The 25085-nt window shown below is 43.2% G+C and overlaps 2 protein-coding genes and 1 non-coding gene across 5 annotated transcripts; 1 reads left to right on the forward strand and 2 right to left on the reverse strand.

Annotated features, from left to right (window-relative positions):
- Window positions 1-4655: 4655 nt before the first annotated feature.
- TRNAW-CCA lies at window positions 4656-4727 on the reverse strand. The gene has a single exon. It is a non-coding gene; the product is annotated as a tRNA-Trp (tRNA).
- A 6017-nt stretch (window positions 4728-10744) lies between these two features.
- Window positions 10745-13690, forward strand: HSBP1L1 (heat shock factor binding protein 1 like 1). The gene is made up of 4 exons (XM_030041682.1): window positions 10745-10940; window positions 11184-11250; window positions 12210-12304; window positions 13313-13690. Exons 1-4 carry the CDS (start codon window positions 10896-10898, stop codon window positions 13316-13318), a joined length of 213 nt encoding a protein of 70 aa, XP_029897542.1. The 5' UTR covers window positions 10745-10895; the 3' UTR covers window positions 13319-13690.
- A 2249-nt stretch (window positions 13691-15939) lies between these two features.
- Window positions 15940-24705, reverse strand: TXNL4A (thioredoxin like 4A). Of its 3 annotated transcripts, XM_030041681.1 has the most exons (5): window positions 24152-24326; window positions 22940-23016; window positions 21853-21961; window positions 17208-17311; window positions 15940-16526 (listed from the first exon to the last, which is right to left on the reverse strand). In XM_030041681.1, exons 4-5 carry the CDS (start codon window positions 17249-17251, stop codon window positions 16355-16357), a joined length of 216 nt encoding a protein of 71 aa, XP_029897541.1. In that variant the 5' UTR covers window positions 17252-17311; window positions 21853-21961; window positions 22940-23016; window positions 24152-24326; the 3' UTR covers window positions 15940-16354. The 3 variants fall into 3 exon arrangements, with proteins under 3 accessions (XP_029897541.1, XP_029897539.1, XP_029897540.1); XM_030041679.1 differs by lacking the exons at window positions 21853-21961; window positions 22940-23016 and adding an exon at window positions 24587-24705; XM_030041680.1 differs by lacking the exon at window positions 21853-21961.
- Between the last annotated feature and the right edge of the window lie 380 nt (window positions 24706-25085).

Consider the following 25085-nt stretch of genomic DNA (forward strand, 5'->3'; position numbering starts at 1 on the left):
TTAGTAGCTCTGCTGCTTGAACGAAGCTCTACTTCATTCCAGAGACCTGAAAGTTTCATTGTCGAAGCTAAAAACACACAGTGGAAATCTTTAATTCTGGTTTTTGGATGAGGAGCATGAAGTTCTTGCTTTCAGAGCATCTGGCTCATTCAGAGAGAGTATAACAATCAAATTATGTATAAACTGCATAATTTAAAACCTGTTCTATTATTTAATGGCTCATATTCCATATATCACTTGTGCGTTGTTATAATCGTGCAGTTACACCAACTTCTTTCCAAACTTTTCTTGGGAGGCCTCGCCACATTATTTTTCCTTAAGCACAAAGGTCTAAACAAGCCTTAGGCTGAAACTAAGAATAGCCCAGATTAGGAAGCCAACTTTTGTTCATGTAAGTACAAGTGTTTTGAGAAATTATCTGGAGAAAATAGGTGTTTTGAAGTAATGGTGACCTACGTAGAAGAAACTGCCCAGGCTGACACCAGTTCTCCAGGTTAGCTTCCAGCGTAATTCCAGGACACTTTTAAGTCTATGCAATAACAAATTTCATACGATATTAAGATTCTAAAGGACTCAACTGGAAACAGACAACTGCCTTAACATAGGTTCTTTACCCTTACTTGAAACTGTAGGGGTAAAAATGCTGAATTACAGCATGTTGCTGTGTGAATGTAGTTCAGTTTTGGTCACTGAAAAATGTCCTAGTTGTTCGGGAGTTAATCCCCTGATGTAAGCTAAACTGACTAGTGATGCCAGGCACTGGGTAAGGGGAGGAATGACGGGGTAGCTTGAATTCCTCCGGCTGAGCAGCTGCACAAAAACTCGTGCCAGCACCAGGGAGGGACCGTTCAGGTCTCGGAATATTCTAAGCAGCCAAAGGCAACTTTCTTTGGCAGCGGTGCCAGCCGAAGGCACTCGCTGACTCCAGCATAGCATACAGCCCAGCACACAGAATATCCAACCACAACAGACCCAGCAGGACTCCAGTAGGAGAGTCCCCTGGAGAAAATTTATCTAAAGCTTGGGTGATAACAGGTGATTGAAGAGAGTCTTGCCTCATCGAGGAAAAGTTCCGCAGCCTGCAGCTCTGAGTGCAGCCAGATGAGAATGCTCAGCCTTGTGAGGCTTTACATCAAACTAGTTTTCTTTGTCCGGTAGGTAGTAACTGAGAGGGAGGTCAGAAAGACCGCTTCCTTGGTGTAAAAGCAGAGCCTACCATAGAAACAGCAGTACTGCTTCACTGTCAGACAGCAATCCTCTGTTTCTGAGTGAGGAGGTGCATTTATTTTTCCATACAGACTGGCAAAATTCCCCATTTTAAAAAAAAAATAATCTCCATTTGCTAGAACTGCATTACCCGTTCAGAAAACAGAAGCAGGTGGTATGTTTCACACCAGGTCTTTGAAGACTAATGTTAATCTTTTAATGACAACTGCTGTAAGAGAATTGAAATTGAGTAGGTGAACAGCTCTAGCCACCTAGTTACGAACTAGCTCCTAGCAGTTAACATGTTGGTGACAGTGTAGTCCCTAAACCTCCAACTGTAATGAGAACTTTGATTTATTCCAGATTAACAAATCTGGTAGAGATTATACTTGTAAAGAAATGTTCCTATGGTATCTGTGGATACAGTTTAAGCAAGCTGAAAGTGGTGAACAGACATGGGATATTTTCAAAGGGATTTTAACATTGGTAGAGGTCATAAAAATTATTATATAAGGTCTTGTTTTGCAAATAGATCCACTGAATTAGAAGAATAAGCAGAGGCTTGTTTCAAGAATTGGCTCCATGTAGCCATATTCCTAGCAGAAGGACACTAGGGCCCATAGGACGCAGGAATCAACTGCCCAAGTCAGACCAGTTTCAAGACTGAAGCCTTAGCTCCTTCTTTGCAGTTTTTTATAGGAGGAAGGTGGCTGTTGGTGCTTCACTCGTAGTTACTGCAGTAGCAAAAATAGCAGATTGTTGCAAGTCTTCAAACCAGTCTGTTGTTCTGTCAATTGATTTTGAAAGATGACTATTAAAATTATTTTGTATTCTACATTAGAGAAATGCTGTTGCACTGAAGCAAGCCTAGGAAGTCCCTGCAAGACACAGGCTAAAGACACAGTACAGATAAGCTCTAGGTCACTCCTTGAACACATTGCACAATAAATGTTGTCATAAGGATTACATTAATTCCTACGGTAGCCAAATTCCCTTCAATTATCACATTATATCTCATTCTACAACTATAGTCACGGCGAGATTAAAAAGAAATATTCACTGTACTGTTCATAAAGCAAGTAAATGGGTCTTAAGTACCTTGAAATTGGCCATTCCTGCCCAGATGTATTATCACTAGATCAGCTGTCCTCTCCACTTTTGATTTTCTAAAGCAACCCCACTGCAACTGGTGGCAGAAGCTACCTCCTGGCCCCTTCAAACACTGGTGAGCCCTGGGTTTTGCCGCTGATGCACAGAATCAAGCAAGCGTTATCAGGAGATACTGTTCTATTGCACATCTTCACAGCTTTTGCTTTCTCCTTCTGCACTGGTCTTTGTAAACAGAGCAGTGAGTATAAACACGGGTGGACTACCCGCCGGCGTGCCAAGGAACTCCCTCGCCAGTTCCAAGGAGGACCTCTGACCAACGTGCCCAGCCCAAAAGCCCACCTCCGGGCAGCAGCGGCATGCTCTGCACCGGGGAGCGGGAACCAGGACCCCTTCTCCAAACTGTTGCAGCTTTGAAACGACGGGCAAAGTTCAGGCGAGGGGAGAAATAAACAAACAACAACATATCACACGGGCACGAAGTTGAACCAGGACCGCTTAACCCACAGCCTATTCTTCTGTCAAAGGGGTCCACCTGACTGCGACCATTTCTTCCACACATGGTTTTCATGTGCTGTTGCCCGTGTCCCCTGGCCACGGGGTCACCTCAGCTGGCTGGTTGCAGCAGAGGAGCCCACAGGCACCGGCCGCTGCACCACCTGCGCATCTTTGCCTGCATCTAACAGTGCAGCCAGAAGTTCTCACATCAACAACCTTTAGAAGTAGAGTTGTTTTCTCGTAAGAAAATGTGCAATAACTCGAAAGACCAGAAACAAGGAACATCTCCACAGGTGGGACCTGCACAGCGTGCCGTGGGAGAATCCATACAGGCTCCGTCTAGCGCTGAACCATGGTGCCCAGCATCAGAAGGGACATAAGGTTTACTCACTATCTATATTCCTCTTTTTATTCTGTCTTACTAAAATGGCTATTTTATGAAGCCATTTTTTGTTGGACCTTTCTTGCTGAGGTGCAGAAAGAGCCCTGCACCATCTCCCTCTCTCCCACACTTCACCCCTCCCTGGAGTGGAATACTTACTAATTACAGGATCATTGCATTCACCAGGAAGCTGCTGATACTGGGGAGTGAGATGGGAAAGAGGGAGTGTGGTGGGTTGATGCCAGCCAGCAGCGAAGCCCCAACCCAGTCACTCATGCTCCCCCTCAGCAGGATGAGGGAGAGAATCAGAAGGGTGAAACCAAGAAAAAAACAAACTCATGGGTTGAGATAATAAGTGAAGAAAAAGAATAAAAATAAGTGATGCGAAGGCAATCACTCACCACCTCCCACCAGCAGACCAATGCCCAGCCAGTCTCCAAGCAACAGCTACTTTGGAAGAAACTACCCCCTCCCAAACCCGTTTTTTTTATTGCTGAGTGTGATGCTACACGGTCCGACATGTCCCTTTGGTCAGTTGGGATCAGCTGTCCTGGCTGTTTCCCCTCTCACTCTCTTGCCCACCCCCAGCCTATTTTTGGGGGGAGAGGGCAGAGTGAGAAACAGAGGCAGCCTTGATGCTGTGTAAGCACTGTTCAGCGATAGTGAAAACACTGGTGTGCTATCAACACGGTTTTGGTCACAAATCAAACACAGCACCATACAGGCTGCTATGGAGAAAGTTAGCTCCATCCCAGCCAGACCCAGCACAGGGAGTGAAATGCAACTGGGGAAATCCTTAAACTGTCTTTATCTCTGAAGAATGAGTGAAGGTGCAAGTGCAGCGTCTTAAGTCTCACCAGAACTATCCTTAGCTGCCTCTGACTCATTTTGTCTCTCTCTTGGTGAAGCTGTGGAGTGGCTTGGAAGCAGGGAGAGAAAAGAAAAATGACAGAGGACCTATAGCTTCAGCATGATTCAAAATACCACCATATGATCTGGAGTCAGCAGCATTACAAACTCTTTTTCTTTTTCTGTTCCAGGACAAGGACAAAGCGCTTCTGGTGGCATTTACACACTTAGCACACTCCTGTTTTGCTTCTGTTGAGATAAGCTCAGCATCTGTGGTACACATAAGAACGTCTTCTACACATAAGGACAAAGCAAAACAAATTTACGCTGCCCTTACCAGGAGCGGAGCGGGTGGACAACCAAAACGCAACTTTATTGTGTGAGTAACAACGAAGTCCAAGACCCTTAATAACCAGGACGAGACAGCTACAAAAGTTGCAGTCCCATTTTTCTGAAACCCAAAGGAGCTGCAGTTATAGGTCCTTTTCAGCTAACACAGCATTTATCCCAGAGAGAAGCCAAACGTCCTCACGTGTCCTCTGAGCCTCTCCGGCCAGCACCAAAAACAGGAGCAGCCTTGAGAGGAGGGGGCTGACCCCAGTGTGACTGTACCTGACCCCAGTGTGATTCGAACACACAACCTTCTGATCTGGAGTCAGACGCGCTACCGTTGCGCCATGAGGCCACGCCGCTGCCCCCGTTGCCCCCCCCCATGGAGGACCGAGTCCCCGGAGCTCCTCAGCCCGGGGGACACTTGTGTCAGCCCACGCTGGCAGAGACCCTCGGCCGGTCCCTCTACGTCCTTGTCACTTCGGACGCCTTTTACCGGGCACGCTCGGAACGTGCACCCACAGGACTCCTGCTGCCGAACGCCGTGGGAAGCGCTCACTGGAGTTCGGGGTGGGAAGGCGTCCTCCAGCAGCCCGGCTCCGCGGAATACCTGACCTACCCTCAGCACCCCCCTTCTGCCGCAAACGTCTCGCAGAAGAAAGCGAGCGAAGCAGGCCAGGCCAGCGGCAGTAAAGGTTTCGGTCTTAAAAGCATGTTTGCAAAGGATCTTTGTTTCGGAGAAGGAAGCGCAAGGTTTTTCTCCTGACAAAAATAGCCAAAGGATCAGATTTCCACACCCTTGGGTTTTGATATCACGCTCCTTGCTCACTGACTCAAACTTTGTTGTTAGAGCACATAGCGTTTATCCTACGGCTGACGTTGCCCAGTGTTATTCCCCGTATTTGCCCAAATCCACCCATGTTTTCTGCAACCGTAGTAAGTGCTTTCCACTAATTCAAGGTGAATTTAAACTGCCTGTACCAGGAAAACACTCCAGTTGTCTTCTCTGGGATAAATTACCTCCAAAGCTGCAAGGAAGCATGAACATAGCTGCAGTTTGCTCACAGGAAACTTTAGCCACGGTTCTTTGCAGCTTCTGGAAAAGCAAAACGTGCATCTTCAGATGAACCATTCCCTCGTTCACCCAGCTTCCAGCCTCTTCAGCACAGGCTCTTCTACCAAATTTTGTAGAAAAATACTCTTCCCATCACACACCCCGCCACATGCCACGTTTAATCTCTGTGTACAAAACACACGCTCTGCTCTGGACCACGAGGTACCTGGAAGAGAGCCACACAAGGCTGCGGGATCCGAACACGTGGGGTCGGATCACCGTCCTTGTGCCGCAGAGGCTGCCTTGCCTTGCCCTCACAGCAGAGGCTGGCAGAGCCTTGCCTGCTACACACTGCATTTTCTTCAAGAAAACTCCACTATGCACGTATGACACCCAACATAAGGAGCAAGGCTGTGGGGTGATTTCAATGCAGCCTCCAGATCCAACCAAGCATGCCACCAGGCCAGTGAAACAGACCCCGCTGCCTTTTCCAGTGGGGACAAACACCTCCAGCTCCCTCCTGCAGCCTTTCAGCAGGGAAACTACTCGATGAATGCTCCTCCACCCTCATTGTCCAAAGACCGTAGGAACAAGGCTGGAGCAGAAAGCGGCATGGGAGGTAGCATCTCTTACCAGCCATGCCCAGGAAACATAGCTAGAGATTTCTGGATTGCCACATAATAATTCAGTCAACAGCAGCTAGACGGGTGATTTCACACAGCCACAAATTACACACAACCCTTCGCAGATCCAAAGGATGCCACCATGCCAGCTTCTGTAGTCAAACCATCTGCAGCGGCTTTTCTGCTGCTCCTACATTTATCCCCCAATGCAGGGAAAACTATCCCATTTTCTGTTACAGCTACTTAGCGATACATGATGTCCATAGTACACACAAGGAACTTCTGATAAAGAATATTCTTAACCCTGTCAGTTTGCTTTCTGGAGAAACTTGCAGAAAAGGGCTGACTGAACAAGTTTCACAATAAGGGGATTTGTGAGCAGCAGTCCCAAGCAGCAACACTTTGAAGGCAGAGCACCTCCATCAGGGATCGGGTTTCCCGACAGCTGGAATTACCCTTTTCTCTTCAAAGACACAGAGCCTGAAATTCGAACCATGCACAAACACCCAAGCTTTTAGTATTCACCTCAAATGACTTGTCTTTCAAAGAAGCACTGCAGTTGTCAGACACCATTGACCCGAATGCCTTTTCCCCCCGTGCCTGAAGCATTTGCATTTCACTCACCACATCTTTCCATGCTTTTAAATAACAGCAACTTGTTGCTTCTACTGATGTTACCAGATGAAAGGAAAGTGATGTCTTCACCAGTAAGTATTCCAGCGGAACAAGCTTTCAGTGAACTACAGTGTGCTGAGTCAAGAGAAACAGGTAAATGTTAATAGTTTGCTTGCAAGAACCATTCAGCACCATTTAGGATTTCAGCATACAAAAGCTGATGACCTAGCAAAGCCAGATGCTTTCTCTGCACATTGTGTCCCTCTGAACAACGATTGTGAAGTGACACAAGAGAAAATTCCTAAGAGAGAGGGAAAGACCAAGCACAGCATGACTCAAAGACCCAACCCTACAATTTGGTAGCAGAAATACCATGACTGTGGTGCAAGAACTAGCTTGTACCTAGCCCTTTTTCTCTTCAGAGAAAACTTTACAATTGACAATGCCTCTGCCAGCAAGGGGGGAAAAAACCAAAACCCCAAAATTTGCAGTGTGATTTGCATCCTGCCTTCTGATCTACAGCCAGACAAGATGCCATGGTGGCCCAGGAATACTTGCTCTTGTCTCCTTCCAGGACTAAATTTCCTGTTTTCTTTCTTACCACACATATAATATTAGGCTTTTTTTCGAGACACCCTCTCTCTGTCCTCACCTCCATTCTAAAACAGCCCAGAGCCAGACAGGCTTGGAGTATGTGACCGGAGGATTCCTGACCCCTGGTATATAAAATCTCATTTGTCAGCAGAGAGGAGAGGAAAGGGGCTTTAAGTAACATCCAAACAACAAGAGTAATGCATTTCTACAAAACAATTCCTTTATCGCTCCACACCACAGGCTATTACAGCATGGCGTCCTATAGTAGTGGAATTGAACTTGGAGCTTAGGACTATAAATGTTTAAACATACTTTTATTTCCTATCCTACTACCCTGATTTCTCCTTCCAACATTGGAGGGACTGAAATTTCCCTAGGAAAGAGCAAGAGAAATAGGCTTTGGATACCATTTGAGCATAAAAGCACAATGGGAAGAGTTCACAGCACAGAACTGCAATTCTGAAATAGGATGGAAGCAGATGGCTCCCCAGCCTCCAGGTCACCCTGTTTTTTATTTTTACTTCACCTGATTTATACCAAGAGGCCATATTTAAATTGAAAGTGACTAAAGTCTAAGCTTTTAACTGAAAGGAAGTAGCATAGAGCATATTTGGCATGGAAAAGGAATTTCTATTGTCAAATCTTCTCTTTTGTTCCTTTCTCTAACCCCCTCAAGACCTGTTTTTGTATTCATTGCCAACAGGAACTTCTTGGTACCCTTTTAGTAAATGAAGTATTCTTTACTTACTGCAGTAAATACTGTTATGAGCACTGGTAGCACTGGTTGTTTACTGGTTGTTTACTGGTTCTCAGCTAAACCTCTGCTTTTGAAACCACCAAAAAAAAAGAAAAAAAAAATTTTGCCTGGCTTCCCTTAGTCCATGGACACATGCCTAACATGGATTACTGCTTTTAAAATATGGCTTATCTTACATTCCCAGGTTTCAGACCCTAGAAATGTATGTAACAGCTCAACTCTGAAAAACTGAGCCCTCTGAGGCAGGAGAGAATAGAGGACAGCAGGGCAAAGCTGAGAGCAGCAGTTCTATTTTAAATGAATTCATTATTAAGCAAAGTCTTTTTGTTGTTTGTCTCTTCTATCCTTAGGTTTTCTGAACTTTGGAACTTTTCCATGACAATTTTTGGATTTACAGACACTTCCATTTTTACTCCATAAACCCAGCCATGGACTATTGGCCTAATTCAGCTCCAGATTTGAACCAGGAGGGCCATTCAAATTAGCTGTGGAGGCCACAAAGTACCAGACCTTTGGAGGCAGAAATATACAGTAAAATATTTCCTTCAGTCTCCTTCACACTTTTAATTGCCCTTCCTCCATTGCTATGCTGGCTGGATACCATGGGTTTTTTTCTGACTCCACTGACCTGCCTTGCAAACAAGAGGAGCTATTTACAAAAAGCCTTTACCGAGTCATGCTTGGTTTCAGTTGAACTCTAACCTAGCCATTGCTAAAATGTGGCGCTACAAAGATTTAGTGCAATTCTTGCAAACTCGTTGGCTGTATAATGCTTGCAGCTCCACATTTCCAGCTGTTTCTTTACCCCTGCAAGCCCTTGACTGCAAATAGGACTCTCTGACTTTGTTCAAGATATCTGGACACAAGCAGCCAGAGCCACCTCAACTGCCTCCATGGGAAAATACTGCTGCCTAAGTGGGAAGCTTATATAGCTGTTCTGGCAGGAGCGAAAACGAGGAAGACTATGTCTGTTACCAGGAGTAAAAATGCAAAAGTAGTACAGCTATACTATCTAGCCCAAAGGGAAAGGAGATTTATTAGCAAACAGGTAAGAAGAAACAATTCTTTCTTATTATTTATGCAGTAGAACAAAAAAAGCTATGTGGTTACAGCTAGTGGCTATGTACAAATGCAAAGCATATCTATATGCATATCATTGTTCAAATTGTTTTATCTAGAAACTTTCTAGAGTGGTAACACTACTAGAGCACTCAAGCTCTGCAAAATTTGCTTGGTTTTTCTTTCTACAAGGAGAAAGGCTGTCCTGGTTTTGGCTGGGACAGAGTTAATTTTCTTCCTAGTAGCTGGTATAGTGCTATGTCTTGGGTTCAGTATGAGAAGAATGTTGATAACACACTGATGTTTTCTGTTGTTGCCTAGTAGTGTTTAGACTAAGTCAAGGATTTTTCAGCTTCTCCTGCCCAGCCAGCAAGAAGGCTGGAGGGGCACAAGAAGTTGGGAGGGGACAGAGCCAGGACAGCTGACCCAAACTGGCCAAAGGGGTATTCCATACCATGTGACGTCTTGCCCAGTATATAAACTGGGGGGAGTTGGCCCAGGGGGGATCGCTGCTTGGGAACTAACTGGGCATCGGTTGGCAGGTGGTGAGCAATTGTATTGTGCATCACTTGTTTTGTATATTCCAATCCTTTTATTAGTATTGTCATTTTATTATTATTATCATTATTAGTTTCTTCCTTTGTGTTCTATTAAACTGTTCTTATCTCAACCCACGAGTTTTACCTTTTTTTTTTCCTGATTCTCTCCCCCATTCCACTGGGTGGGGGGGGAAGTGAGTGAGCGGCTGGGTGGTACTTAGTTACCTGCTGGGGTTAAACCACAACAAAGGCAAAGAAGAGAATCTGCAAGAGTGGAAAGATCAGGATGTACAGAGGAGAAGCCGCGATTATGGGAAGCAAGCAGCAACGCAGCGGTTTGCTTTGACGCCAGCATCTCACCACAGAGATTTAACACGCCGTCCCAAATGAGGTGGGGAAGGTCAAGAAGGAAAACAATTAAGTTTATTACAAAAGATTGTAAGTGGTAGGCTTACAGGAGATAATCTTTCCAGCACATGAAGTCACTACTAACTCAGGAGAGAAACTTTTTGTGGATGAAGGCACTGTTATGTGTTTGGCCTATCTCTAAAGTAATAGGCTAAGGAAAGCTATTGCCCAGCAGTGATATTCTAAACATATAGGCACAGTAGATTTAAAACCTCGTCATTTACATCAGGCAACAGTTACAGCGCCCAGGACATCTGCGTGGGCAACAAGACACCTCCGCGATAGATGCACCAGGAGCTTTTTGTGCTCTGAAGCTGAAAACCGCAGGGATGACCTACATGCTAGCACGACTGCAAGAGCCACGGCCCAGCTCTTGCTGATGCCTTCGGTCCTGCCTCCTTCAACGTTCTGGTGCAAGGAACGTCAGCAAGCACGGTATTTTTACCACTCTGTATCAGAAAACTAATTACATGGGGAAAAGGAGACAAACCTTATAAAAAAAAAAAACCAACCCCAAACTTGGGCCTTTTTGGTCGACGAGCATCTTTCTGCGCTTAATTTGTCACTTCTGTCCTACGAAATCGTAAGGCCTCTTGAAGGTCGAACCTCGACATCCTTCTGTAGCCACCGCCCTGCAGAGTTAGGATTTCTCTGGAAAACAGAGGAAGAGCACCGCGAGGTGCCATTTAACGATCCACCCCGCTCCCTTCGGAGCGCCCAGCCCAATCTCACCCCCCCACACACACACACTCCACCACCATCCTCCCTCTCCCGCTGCCGAGCCCGCCGCCGGGGCGGAGCAGGCGGCTCCGGGGGAGCGGGCGGGCCGCTCACCTGCCCGCCCAGCCCCGCCGCGGCCGGGGAGCCGGAGCCGATGGCGGCCGCCGACCCGCCGGACGCCGGGGACCTCTCGCAGCTGGTGAGCTGCGGGGCCGGGTTTTTTTGGGGGGGAAGGAGGAGGCGGCGGGGGGGGGGGTGTCCCTGGCTGCGGGGCTGCGCCTGGGCGGGCGCCTGCCCGGTCCCGGTCCCGGCTCGGCGGCGGGTCGCCCCTCAGGGCTGAGGGGAGAAGGGCGGGAAAACGCCCGCCTGGGCCGTAGCTGCCCTCCGGCCGCCGCCCGGGGCTCCTGCTTTTTCTCTTTAATTCCTCTCCCCACCCCCCCAGGCGGAAAATCTGCTGTATCAGCTGCAGGAGAATTTTCAAGCCCTGACTGAAAAGATAACGCTGAGAAATATCCTCTTTCGAAGGCGGGTTAGGAGCTGCGCGGGAGAGGCGGCCTGCGCCTGCGGTTCCCCCCCCCCGGACCGGGCTCGGTGCGTGTGTCCCCACCGCGGGCGTCGATGTAAAGAGGGGGTTTTGCTTTTTAACATCAAATTCAGATACAGTGACTGACGTTGCTGCACACCTATGATGTAAAGACAGCTGAATGGCACCCCACCCCCCTCCCCCCCCAGTTTGTTTTTCCCCTCACCAAGAAGGAAATCCTAAAAAAGGTTTTACTAAAAGTCCTGTCAGCTCCCAGGGAGCTGGTCTCTGTGCGGCAATTCTGGCTTTCAAGTAAAAGAAGCACTAAATTATGTGTAAAGATTTTGAAGGTATATTAAAAAAGCAGCCGTCTTCAAAAATGCCACTTAAATCAGCGTATTGCTGCGCATTGTTGGTTTAAAACCAGCTGTTGGCTGGGAAGGCGAGCCCTTAAAAAGAGAAATTGAGACCTGAAGGGGCTCTGTTACTGACAGAAACTACCTCTGCTTTCTGAAACTGCGAATTTATTACACTTTCAATTTTTTATGAAACTCCACCTTTCAGGAAGCGGCTGCTTTAGTATCAGAGAATAATGTTTTAGCAGCATTTGTATTCTGATTGTTTAGGTTGACTATATGGTATCACCTAAAATAGTCACTCGGAAAGAAAGCAATCTCTCATGCAGAAAATACTCCAGTTCACTCATGAGCATACAGGAAGGCATTTGAAAATATTTAGAACTTGAATGCTTATCTGTTGCAAGAGACAGTGGGGTTGTCTTGTAATAATGCAACCTTGTGCATGCTTCATCCTGCATTAAACATGAATAAGTAAGAGGCTGAGACATCTGGAAGAAAGCTGCTTGTTTTTCTCACAGAAGAAAAAAAAACCACCTATAGAATTCTAGAATTCTTATTTATAAATAAGTTATCTTTAACTTTTTACTGGAAGAAATGGGCGAGCGCATTGATGACCTCGAGAAGCATGTTGCTGACCTGATGACAGAGGCTGGGATAGAAAACACCGACGAAGAGTTGAGAGTAAAGAAACTTAACTTTTACTGTATTTTATGTACTTCCACTTAGTTTTGAACTATGGGCAGCACCTAGCATGAAAATATTGTTTATGTATTTATCATACCTGCATTCACTTGGAGTTTAAAGTATACTGAGATTTTTAAAAAAAATATTTAAAACTACCTTGGCTTTCTTTTTGCCAAAAGCCAAAGAATGCTACCAGTTTTTGAAAAGAAAAACTGTAGCTTGCTACATCTCTTCCAGCTGAGTGCCACTACAAGGGGTAGTGCAAACTAATCCCAAATATGTAAACCGGGGCTGGACATTTGTAATAAAACATGTGTGGCTTAAAGCACTCCCACCCACCATTCCTGTCCCTCAAGTATGCTAACCTAGCTGACTGAGGATTCCTGCTGGTCTAAATTTATGTACATCTGCTTTTAAACCTGCTTCATCTTCCCAATGTGGCTCAGAGCACACCTCTTAAATACATTCACCCCGACCACAGCAGTAGTTTGTTCTCACAGCATAAGATGGGGGATGGAAGGAACAAGGATAAGTTTAGTATTATTGTCAAACGCTCTGTAATATAAAATCATACTACAGTTCAGGATTGCGTGCTAGATTTTAAGTTGCTATCTGTTGAAACTGCTACCCGCCCCAATGAATGCCTTAGTCAGGGTTCTTGGTATTTAGGAGACAGGATTGCTTCCCTGTTCCTTGGGTGCAAGTGATGTAATCTTCTGTTGTTTTGCGTTTTCCTGATTCAAACTGAGACACACCAATTATTCTTGTCATTTGGAGACTGCTCACACAGTGAAAGACAGGAATATCTGTAAATATATTGAGCTAATGTAGGCATCCATTCATTCGGATGCCTTTTTCATGATAAACTATGAAACAATTTTCAGAAGTATATTAGTACAATCTGTGAAAATGTATTTAACTGCACAGAGATCGTCCTACTTTTATGCTGAATCACATTCATGAATAATTAAACCACTAACCTACTTACGCACTGTTTCTCTGCAGCACTGAAATGAGGATGTGATCAAGAAAGATAAAGGGAGAACAGCACTGCACTGAATCTGGGAGTTTACAATCAGCGTCACTAGTCACAAAAGCATTAGTGAAAACAAACATGTTTGCATCATGTCACGATAGAATCTAAAATGTTATTTATTTTTTTTTAATTATTGCCCCAGGGAAAAAGGAGCAAGCTGGGTTTATTCCTCTAAATGGGACACTATTTCCTGTAACTGGAAAAGAACTGTTAGTTTCAGGGAAGGAAAAACCCACTATTTTGGATAGAAAACTATATCCTATATAGTGAACTGATGCAGTCACAAAGTTTTTCAATGTATGAAAATGTATTTCATTTATTTCAGTAATATTAAATTTTTCATCATATTTCTTTGTTGTCTTTTTAACTTAAATGTTCTCAGAATAACAAGATCCTTCGATGACAAAACTTTTCCATTTCCATGTGCCATTTTGATGCTTCTTTAAATGTTTTACGTTACAAAATGCACCTTACCTTATTTGATGTTATTACAAAGGTGCCTTTGCAAAACTTCATAGGTCCAATGAATATAACTGTTCTGCACTAAAAGAAATGGCAGTATTTGCACAGATCACAGCTATTCAGTTGTTACTCTTTTCACAAGCCCACCGAAAGCTGTGCACACCTCTGCAGGTAACATCATCCAGGTATGCTAGTGCGCCTATTTCAGTTCTTTAACATCAGCCATTTTGATGAAAGAGCCTGTTTTAAAGACTTGTAGATAAGGAATTCCAGTTACTAAACATGACCTAAGCAAGACATGGTAGAGTCAAAGAAAACCAGACATCTGCACTAACTTTAAGGTTCTTGTACACCAAAACGTTGGCACTTTTCGCAGGAAAGATTTTGTTTGAAACATAATGGGAACCTCTTGCAACAAATGGAAAAACTGAGGCATTACCAGGTAAATACCTCCGCTAATGAAGGATAAATATGCTTTTTAAAACTTTGGCAGGTGTTAATACTTCACGTATATTACAGAGTCTTCATTAATATCAAGAAATCATTCCCATCAATGCTTTAATCAGTGTAGATTTGCAAGCAATGTCAAACTGGGGGGAGAGGTTGATATGCTAGAGGACAGGCTAGAGAAATGGGCCAACAGGAACCTCGTGAAGTTCAAAGGGGCGAGTGCCAAGCGTCACCTCTGGGACAGGGTAAGCGTACGCTGCAGGGCAGTTGCGGGGGCTGGCTGGCACGCAGCCTTGCAGGAGAGGAGCGGGGGCCTGGTGGACAAGCTGAACCTGCGTCAGCAGGGTGTCCTGGCGACAAAGGCTGCAGCCACATACTGGTCAGTGTTAGCACAAGTAGAGCCAGCAGGTCAGTCCCCTCTATTCAGCTCCTGTGAGACCACACCCAGAATACTGTGTCAATTTTGGGGCTCCCCAGTTCAAAAAATACATAGTTATGAGGGTGTTAAAACAGAGCCACCAAGATATGGTGGAGTACAAAGCATACAAGGGTTTGAGAAAATTCTGTTAGTTCAGCCTTAAGAGAAGACTATGGCTTCTTGCTGGCAACAACTACCCCACGGTAGGTAGAGCATGGGGAAGAGTCAGACTCTAGTTGGAGGTGTTTTACACGAGGGAGTTAATAGACACAAGCTGGAACACAGGAAATTCCAGGTAGATGCAAGGAAGACTTTTTTCAACTACAAAGGTGCTCAAGCAGCAGAAGAGGCTTTCCAGAAAGGCTGAGGAATCTCCATCCTTAGAGGTACTCGAGACTGGACACAATCCTGGGCAACCTGATCAAGTGGGACCTACTTTGACTGGGAGGTTGGTGGTCCCTTCCGACATAAATGATTCCATAAGTAATAATCACTGTAAACCAGATTAATTCAAGCAGAAATTAGGACCCTGTGTTTTACTTCCTTAACTCATTCTAAACCCTCTAAAACGCACTTGACAGTAAAAAAGCGTATTCTACTTTGTCTTGTGACAAACGGGACTAAAAATACAGGTAATCTCCTTTCTGCATAGCCCAGCTTGGTTTTTTTTAATCCTGTAAATATGCATGTATCAGTTTAAAACAAACAAACAAACAAATCCAACCAAAAAAATGCACACAACACTGGCTCCATTACCACAAAACAAAAGTTGTCAGAAATGCAAATGGAAACTTCAGAAGCCATGCCACAGTGGAATCCAATCCAAGTCTCAGGAGTATATATCCATTTTAGTATACCATTAGACAAACTGGAAGTCAAATGAGAGAAAGCACAACTCATCCTTTCTTAAGCTATTGACTATGCAGCCAGCTCCAGAACTGCAATTACCCCGTGGCACTGCAGAATCTTGAGTACTTCAAACTAACTACTGTACGCATAATCACCATGAAAAAGAAGTCCATCACCAGAAGTCAATTAAGTTTGGGGAGGGGCATATGCACAAAGTCATGGAAGATGTTTTCTCTGAGTTTTGCTAAATATCGATAAATGCACCTTAGCGTTTTATTCCTATTTTTAGTGGATACAGAAGACCAAGATACTATGCAAGAAAATCCTGACAGAAGTGATAAGCCTTCATCTTCAACATTATGACTTTGCATCCAATTACATTTGTTTTCATTCTCAAATTTAATGAGCTAGAGAAAATTAAGGTGAATAAGTGGAACTCACTTTATTCTTTTAAAAAAGCTATAGTATAGTTTTCCCAGTTATTTGTGTAACAAAAGCAAACAAAAACAGTCTAAATGTTTTCCTGCAAACAGGCTTTTGGTGTACAAAAATACATAATACCAAAAGGACAACACAGAGTAAAGTCTTTAAAAAAATGAAAATAAAAAAACAACCCAAAATTCAGCTACAGTATTACTGCAGTCAGACAGTTCCAGGCTTCATGTCTTCTACTTTTCCAAACAGAATTCAAACCTTTTAAATAATTCAGAATATGCTCAAAGTTGAAGGATTTGTAGGTTTTTTTTCTTTTAATATATATATATGTACACACATACACAAGAATAAATTTAAGTGGATGTAGGGTTAAAAAAAAGGCATCTCCAAAGAAACGTCAGTATCTGTATTTAGTGGAATAATCTTTTGGCGATACCACCAAACCTCGACCTTTGCGGGCTCCTCTATAAACAGTTTCTATAATGTCAATCATCTCTTGCTTATCTTCCATTGCCCAGTTGATCTTGTTGTTATTACCTGTACCCAAATCAATCATGATGTGTTTGTTCCTTTAAAGGGAGAGAAAAAACAGACAAGTTAATATGGTATTTTAATTCAGAAAGAAACTTTATATCTCCCACAAGAATGGTTTGTAGGATTCAAAAAAAGCCCTTATAACATAAACAGTCTTGCAAAATAAGCCTCAAAGAAAAGAGTATCCACTCCTGTCACTCAAGTTGGCATTTTACTGCCCATTTCTAAAGCTAGAATAAAGATTGCAAACATGCCCCCAAGACTGCTACTCAGTGCAATTATCCTTCAGCATATTCCTCATTGTTTGTATTTCTTTCCCACTACTGTATTAACACCAGAGAGAGTTCCACACTTGTCAATAGCACATTTTATCTCATCAATGTAGACGCCTTGGCTCCAAAAAAACGTAATACTTTGGGTATATCTTTAAAAGAAGTTTGCCAAGCTTGGCTGCTGTATTACTCCAGTATTCTATACAGGGAGTTTCAGATTTAAAACTAAAAACAATGGATAATAAAAACAGTTTCCACTATCACTAATTTGTACTCTATTATATTGGAAAACAAGCCATTTTCCTATTTAATCAGTTTACTCTTGTAGAGCAATGAAAATATAAGCATCACTATGCTAATATGCATTTAGAAATGATCTACCTAGACACTGTATTTGACACACAAAAAAATTTAACTGAGTTACATTCTAGAACCATCACGTACCTGAAGAAAAACATGACGGTACAGGGATCGTACAACTCGTACATCTTGTTGAAGTCTGGTACTTCAGTGATATCCACAAGATAAATAACAGCAAAGTTTTTTACCTAGACAGAAGAAAACAGGAAATATAAAAGCAATATATATTACCAAGCCTTTGATTATTTGTATTACCAATTAAAAGACATAAGCTTTCATTATTGCAACATTTATTTTCCAAAATATTAACTCATAAAATCCCAGTAAACAGTATTGCTGCTATTTTTAACCACAACCACCAATTAACATGGAAAGTATTTTTAAATATAGCCAAGATGCTCATTTCACATCTAGTATCAACTGGAAAGATACGATGCTAAATCAACATCCAGAGAAACAAATGCCCTTTATATACAACTGAGACCTCACAGTGACACGCACAGCTCTAAACAAGTAGAGTAACTGCTCTGTGCAAACCAAGCTGACACATGTTGCCTCTGTTGTCAGCTGCTTATAGACTTCAGAAAATTAATGATCTAAAATGCCCTGGTGCCTGCCTCCAAGCCTTTTTTTCCTCTCTAAACCACCTGATTTGTTTAACAAGGCTCATTAAATGAAAGTAAAACTGATAATTTAATAATAAAAACTGATAGCTTTTTTGAGAGGTGTAAAGCTAAAACAGGAGCTTAAAAACTTAACTGATAATGAAAAAAAGACCTTGATGAGAAGCTATTCTCTGGGCAGTTCTGGTAGAACAGCTTTCATTTTGCAGAGTTACTGAGTTAAATGCACAAGAATCCTTCCCCTTTAATGTCACAGTTAATGTCTTCATTCCCAAAAGAAAACAATGTCACATTTTTATTTCCTAGATGTAGCATATTTGGCCTCAAGTGGAATTAGGGGAAGTTTCAGTTTCTAAACTTAGCTTATGCACGGACAGTAGAAATTAACACAAACACACTAAAATATAAGTCAGCAGACATCTAAATTACACAAACCTTTAACTGTAAGGTGTATTATCAAGTACTCCTGCGTTACACCATGAACACGCAATCTTGCACCCCCCGTCCTTCCTTACATACAAATACGATTTCGGTCCTTCCTGTCTGACTGTGCAAAATTGCCAGTCTGAGGTTAACACGTGGTCTAAGATTTATGACAAACTTACTGTTTGTCACAGTACTTCCCACATGTTAATTTTGCTATCAAGGTCTGGAAATGCTATGATGAGTATAAATTTCTGCGTGATGTAAAGATATTTTATTTTAGTCCACAAAACAGTATTAGACTGTACCAGAAAAATGTTATATACGGTGTACCCTGTAATTAAACATCCTAGCAGGCACTCTAGTTGAGAAAGTATGGAGATATTTGTTTACAAAAAAACAGAAGTGCACAGTAAATAAATTTTGATGGAATTCTGCTTCAAGACAGTTTCTAAATTATAAAAAAAAAATATCACACTTAAAAGATGTAAATAAGTATTACTAGTGAAGAAAGGAAAAACTGTTCTGGAGTGAAATAGCATTTAAATAGTTTTTACTGTGCTTTTATGGAGGCAGTTATAATCCTAGACTCTGTCAGTAATCTAATGAAAACATCCCATTTAAGCCATGTTCCAAAACAAGCAAGACGTAAAGCCTTGAAAACCCAAGTTAGTCATGATACCAAACTCTACCACCCTCTGAAGTCTTCATTCATACCCATTTCAGTTTTATATGAAAGATTTCTAAGAAACTTAATGGGATGTTCAGAGTCAACAATTTAGCTGAGAAGTGGCTGAAGTTACTCCCTGGTTTGCCTTAGGAGGCAAAAGACAGTTGTGGTTTTCTGTTTGGTGGGTTTTTTTGGTTTGTTTGTTTTTTAACAAAACCACAAAATCTGAAGGGCCATTTTCATTTTCTCCTATCATTTCTTCTTCCATCCTGCTGGCATTTTTAGCATCAGCAGTACAGCTTTGCCACATGGGGAAATTTCTGCAACACATTTGGCAATTCCGACAAACTAAACAATCTTTGAACAATTATTTTATTTGGAGATTAGAAAATAATTTTAAGTTAAACCAAGCATTAATACAACATTCTTAGGACCTGCTTTGTTCACTGAAAGATTAGTCCAAGGAGGTTATATGTTGCACCAGAAGACCACTAAAAAAGCACTGCTAAACCAAAATTTTACTTCCAAGAACTGTGTACTCCACATAGTACTGGAATGACAAAACTTTTAAATTAGTTTTACACTATATACATTTAATTTAGTTGAGCTGTTGCAGAACCAGAAATGCTTGTCACTAGCAATGAACATCAACAGCCTGAGATTTTAGAAAAGAGAACCAGACTATTCAAGTCTTAAATAAGTTATTACATAAATCTTACTCAAAAGGACTGGATCATTCAAATCACCTTTGCACAGCACATCCACAAGTTACCACTGTTATCCATGTATCTCAGACATTAACTGAATCTTCCTTCTCTCCTACCTACTTTTATAGAAGTGAAACTGATGACAAGTCACCTGCTCAAAAGCTTGGATGAAGTCTAAAGCAGACCTCAAAGCTAGATACGGACTCTCAAATTTGAATGCAGAACTTTGAAAGTGGGTCTATTCTTTCCCCCTTGCTTTCTTAATTTCAAATGTGACCACATTACCACTCCAAAACCACTTAGCTTGCAAGCGCATTGAATAAGGATGTGTTTTGCTGAGTTTGGACGCTGGCTGCCAAGGCTGCCCGTGACATGGGCCTTGCCATGCAACGCTCCGATATATGTAGCAGGAGGAGGTTGGGATTCAGGCCTAAGAATGAGCTAGAAAAAAAAGATGGGTAAGAGGCTAAATATGGAAAGGGTGATGCAGAAGCACTGCAGTGGCCATAATACCTACTGTTTAGTGGCCATGGCAGGCTGGGCAGGCTTGTCACCAATAGGCATTTTATTTCAACGCAAGACAAGCCCTGCAGAACTACTCAAAGGTGTCTCTCTGCACAGTATTGACCAGTTTTACAGCCTGAAGCAGCACTTGCTGTCTCAGATACAATATTGGAGCCAAGATGCTGTACAGAGCCAGCTTCACAGCACTACAGAGCAGCACCTGAGCCAGCTGGTTCTAATTCACAAGGCTTTAGCTTCTTTCTAAGCAAAAGCAAGTGAAGTATTTCTGGATTCAGGCTGGTATGGATGCAGTAGTTGATCTATACTTGAGCTAGTAAGTCTGTGGAGACAAACCAAAGCTTAACCTCTCCCCATCCATTGGGACATGAATCCGTTCCCCAGACAGAGCTGTCAGTTCAAAAAGCACGTTCCTATATAGAACAAGCTTCACTATCATTTGAAGGCAGTGGTTGCTGAGAAGTTATCTTCCTGACTTTTGAGTTATAGCTGGGCTTACAGTACAGAGACCTCAGAACAAGAATTAAATACAACTCTGAGCAAGGAAACCACACTGAATAAAAGCAGTTGCAGCTGCAACAGTTGAGACTACACTGAGGTTGTTAGTGTAAACCAAAATTTTACCGTCCAGACAATATGCAAAAAACCTTGTGGTATTTTATAAGTTGAACACATAATAACACAAGTTTATTCTGAAAGTACTTAACCTCATAACATACACTAAAATATAGTAAATTTGTTGCAGTAAGTCAGCTGCTTTCTGGAAAAAAAAAAAAACAACAAACAAACTCTAGTGATAGACCTCCTTTTGGACAGCTTGCTCAACACCTGAAGATAAAAACATTTTCAGCAGAAAAACAAGACACGTATTAACTTTCAAATGTATTTATTTCTGACACTCTGACTTCCTTTAGCCATCTTTCAATTCAAAACTTTCTCTGTCTTACCAGGCCATTGTAGCTGCTTGAGGATGAGTAGGAAACTAAAAATCAAACAGCAGCATGAATTCAGAATTTGGGCTTCAATTTTGATTGGGGTTTTTTATTCTTAATTACTGTAGCTTCACAAATTAGTCTACGTTACTCAACACACATATACAAAACCCAAAAGTACAGTATTGCCTAGCCACAGTTACAGACTATTTTAATACTTGACAGAACTGTATCCGCTTGGGTGGACTACTATTAAATCTTTAAACTGAATGGCTCAATATAAAGCAGAGGAATCTATAGGACCCTTAACATCAGATAGAGATTCTGTATCCTATCTTGATGAAGACCATACACTTAGCTAGTAAATAGGAAACATGGATGTAGGAAAAATCATATGCCAGGTGAAACAAATCTCGTTTGTCCTGCGAAGTTCTCCCTCCTGACTTTCTTCATTAACAATGTCATTCCAAAAAAATTAATGCATTCCTACAACATGAGATTGCCACAGAATATGATCAATAACTAGGAAGAATGGCAACGATCATGAAGTCTCTTTATATTTCTTTTAGGGGTAAGGAATACTCTTCTTTTGTTAAGATTTCAGCTCCCTTTAAGAAGCAAATCTCACAGCCATACGTTACCTTATGGCCCAAAGCTCATACAGCAAATACCCAAGGAAACCTGAGACAAGATCTTACAGTCCATCTTCCTAACCAGTTTCTAGACAACGTTTTTTATGTTTAGAAGTTTTTATGGACATGGAAATCACAGGAGAGAAAACCCAGGAACTAAGACGAGCTTTTGCAACACATCATTCAAGCTGAAGGCAGCTAGCAGACTTGCATTACTGACCTGAAAGAGGCTGCACACACAGTAAGTGCAAACTTGAAAGTCTGTACTGTCAATATTTATTTGAATTTTTTTTCTTGCTAATTATGCTGTAAGTTTAGGTGATAAATTTCTAGGGGAAAAGAGAAAGACATACTGCTGAGAGCAATGCTTACAGCTAATAATTTTGAAAATACTGTAGACATGAGTAAATGGATTAGCTTTGCTCAGCTTTAATTACAAACACCAGTAACTATAATACCAATATATTTTTTTATAGCTCCCTTTTTCCCTGCCCCCCCTTCTTTTCCTCTCTCACTTTTCATGTAACCTTAACAGAAAGGCAGAGGCACAACTAATGTTTGAGTGAAAGCCACAGCTATTCACACTTCTGATTATGGTTAAACAAATGCAAAATATTTGAACAATCCTTCCTAAACCCACATTGACCCAATACAACCTATTGGTTAACGTGACCTGGTTTCACAAGAGGTTATCTGATTTACAGTATTCAGTCCTACATAAATCATGGTTTTAACATTATTTCTTAAAAAAAGGGGTATTAAAGTAATTTAGCAGCCAAACCCCTGTATTTCAGGGGATGGGTTTTTATACTTGTGAGCCTCCTTTAAAAAAAAAAAAAAGTGTATTTTTAAAAAAGGTGTTCCAGAGGAATTTTGTGAAACTCAATCCTTAGATGTTTGGCTGAAACCCTGACAAAGCAAGAATCTAACATCTTACAATTATAATTTGTTTTGAAACTCAGTGAAATGTTGCTTCTTTTTCATGTAACACTGGGAAAAAGAACCACCAGTCAACTGTAAGTGGAGTACATTTCAGTGAAAATAATCTGCTTTGTATTGTCATATAGTGTTCTAGTTTCTTTTCCCCCAAAAGGATTCAAACGGAAAAAATCCTGTTTTCCTATTATAAAGTACAGATAAACATTACTGCTACCCAAAAATATGCTGCAGACTAAAAGAATATTGCACCATGGTAACAAATGTAAAACGTGGCTACATTTTTTCAGATGTAGCATGCAATTACAGCATGTTAACATTCTGCATTATTCTCTAGTAAAAACACCTGTACAATTGGAACTTTTACTCACTCTTTAAAACAGCAGAGATCCAAACATGGCTTGTAAGCAAGAGGATGAGGAAGGATCTCCCCTTTAATTTGCCATTTCTGCAGAGGGAGATTTTTAAATAAGAAGTTACATTGTTCTTTCTTCCCCCAGTCACCCCTAACTGCCAATGTCTGCCAAATTGCCAAGCATCCTGCCAAAAGTTGATACTAACAGTATCTGAGCATAAGACACTCCCACCATGTTAAACACAAAACAGCTACATTAAACCATGTCACAACTCCTTACTGTATTCCATTATGTCTTAGCTTTTGGCTATGGGTATAAATCTTTCATTGTAAGGGTTTTAGAGACAGAAGTTTATTTATTTAAAAATAACATTAAAAAAAGAAAGGAGTCCACCAAAGAAAGAACTCCGTATGCATACAATTTTACATGAAGATAGCAGACTCCTTTTCATACCCAAGTTACCTTTTCTGGTTCAGATTTTTTTGCTTCATTTTCTATGTGGTTCAGTTAAAGAAGAGCTGTCAATTTTCTATGTCTATCGCTATGCAAAACCTCTACCAAATATAAGAACAGGTAAATCATAGCTGTTCATAAACAGCCCAGTTTTTCTTCAATATCTGTCTTTCTTGAGCGAGTGACCAGCCGTCAGCAGGCATTCAGTTTCCATCTGAAAACAGCTTCAGAGTTTGCCTCCTAAAATTTAATTCAGCCCATGCAACTCAAGGGAATGCCATCTGCCTCCACGAATAATATCGCCGATAGATTAATCAAAACCACCCTGTATATTTTAGGATCTCAGCATTTTTAAGAGTCAAAATGAAAATAACTTTTCGAGTTATTCAAATGGAAACCTGAAGCTACTATACATTCTGATTGTGAAGTGACAGTGCTGCATTTCCTACGGTCACAGCAGTCCTACTACCAAGCGCTTTTTTTTCTGCCTGAATGCTGACGTTCGTTAAACGATGGATTACTAACCGGCAGCGATTCTGCCTTCAGAACTTGCAACGCTCCCCCCCCCCCCCCCCCCATTAAATACTACAAACATCAGAGCAGCAAATGACTTTAGGAGATGCTCACGAAAGCAAACCAAACAGCTTTCTCGCTGCCTCCTAAAGCGGGAATACCTCTCCAGAAACCGAGTTAAAACCTGCCTCAGGCTTCGTGTCAGCCGTTTGAAACGCTGAGCGCAGAAAGCGACCGTCCCACGTTACGGTTCCGCTTTACCTTCTCGGCGATGCTGTATAACACTTCATCCATTTTCATGCAGGTGGGGTCCCAGTCGTGCCCGAAGCGGATGACCACGACTCGGTCCTCTTCCGAGAGGATGGCCTGGTCCACCTGCCAGCCGTTGTGCAAGTGCGGTAACATGTACGACATCCTGAAGGCCGGGGAGGCGGGCCTGCGGGACGACAGCAACCACCCGGCAGCTGACAGCCCGGCCTGCCTTCGCACGGCCCCCCCAGACCCCCACGACGGCACCCTCGCCCCGCAGGCCCAGGCCCGCCTTCAGCGGCCGCGGCCTCCCGGGGCCCAGCCGCGATGCCACCTCGCCGGGCCCTACGGCCAGGCCAGGCCGGGCCAAGTTCCCCCCGCCCCGCCCCGCCCCGCCCCGTCCCGTCCCGTCCCGTCCCGTCCCGTCCCGTCCCGTCCCCGCCGCACCCCGTGGGCGCCCTTCTCGGCGAAACGGAGCGACGGAACCCCAGCGGGAGCGGAAACGGAAGTGAGGACAGACGTTCGTACGCTCGGAAACGCGCTTCCGCCCCGTGGAGGGGGCGGGGTTTCCCGTCAGTGGGCGGGGCGGAGCGCGCCGAAAGGGCGGGAAGGGGGGGGAGGGGAGGCCGCTTGGAGCATACCAAGTGTGAAGGCGGGAGGGGAGGGGCGGAAGAACAGCTTGGACCGTACCAAGCGGGGAAAGGGGGGCGGCGCGAGGTAGCAGTGGGACGTCACCGCTCATCGCCGCGGGTGTGACGTGGCAAAGGTCCTGCGAGAGCCCCTTGCGTCACAGCCCTGCCCAGGGCCAGGCGCAGGCGTTGTCCTCTCAGGGGTGTCCGTGCCCCCATCCCACCCGCTGCGGAGCCAGGCCCAAGGCGAGGGGGAGGCCTGGGGCTGGGGCCTGGGGCCTGGGCGACGGCCAAAAGGGCAACCCAGAATGGCGGGT

The sequence above is a fragment of the Aquila chrysaetos genome, chromosome 18 (genome assembly GCF_900496995.4).
Source record: "Aquila chrysaetos chrysaetos chromosome 18, bAquChr1.4, whole genome shotgun sequence".
NCBI lineage: Eukaryota > Metazoa > Chordata > Aves > Accipitriformes > Accipitridae > Aquila > Aquila chrysaetos.

Bases quoted from the DNA above. Each gene is read 5' to 3' on its own strand.
- HSBP1L1 (XM_030041682.1), top strand. From the start codon at position 10,896: ATGGCGGCCGCCGACCCGCCGGACGCCGGGGACCTCTCGCAGCTG. The intron at 10,941-11,183 runs GTGAGCTGCGGG...CCACCCCCCCAG, and splicing joins CCGGGGACCTCTCGCAGCTG to GCGGAAAATCTGCTGTATCA. The intron at 11,251-12,209 runs ATATCCTCTTTC...TTAACTTTTTAC, and splicing joins TGAAAAGATAACGCTGAGAA to TGGAAGAAATGGGCGAGCGC.
- TXNL4A (XM_030041679.1), bottom strand. From the start codon at position 24,304: ATGTCGTACATGTTACCGCACTTGCACAACGGCTGGCAGGTGGACCAG. The intron at 17,312-24,151 runs GTAAAGCGGAAC...TCTTCTGTCTAG, and splicing joins TATACAGCATCGCCGAGAAG to GTAAAAAACTTTGCTGTTAT. The intron at 16,527-17,207 runs GTACGTGATGGT...CTCCCTTTAAAG, and splicing joins ACCGTCATGTTTTTCTTCAG to GAACAAACACATCATGATTG.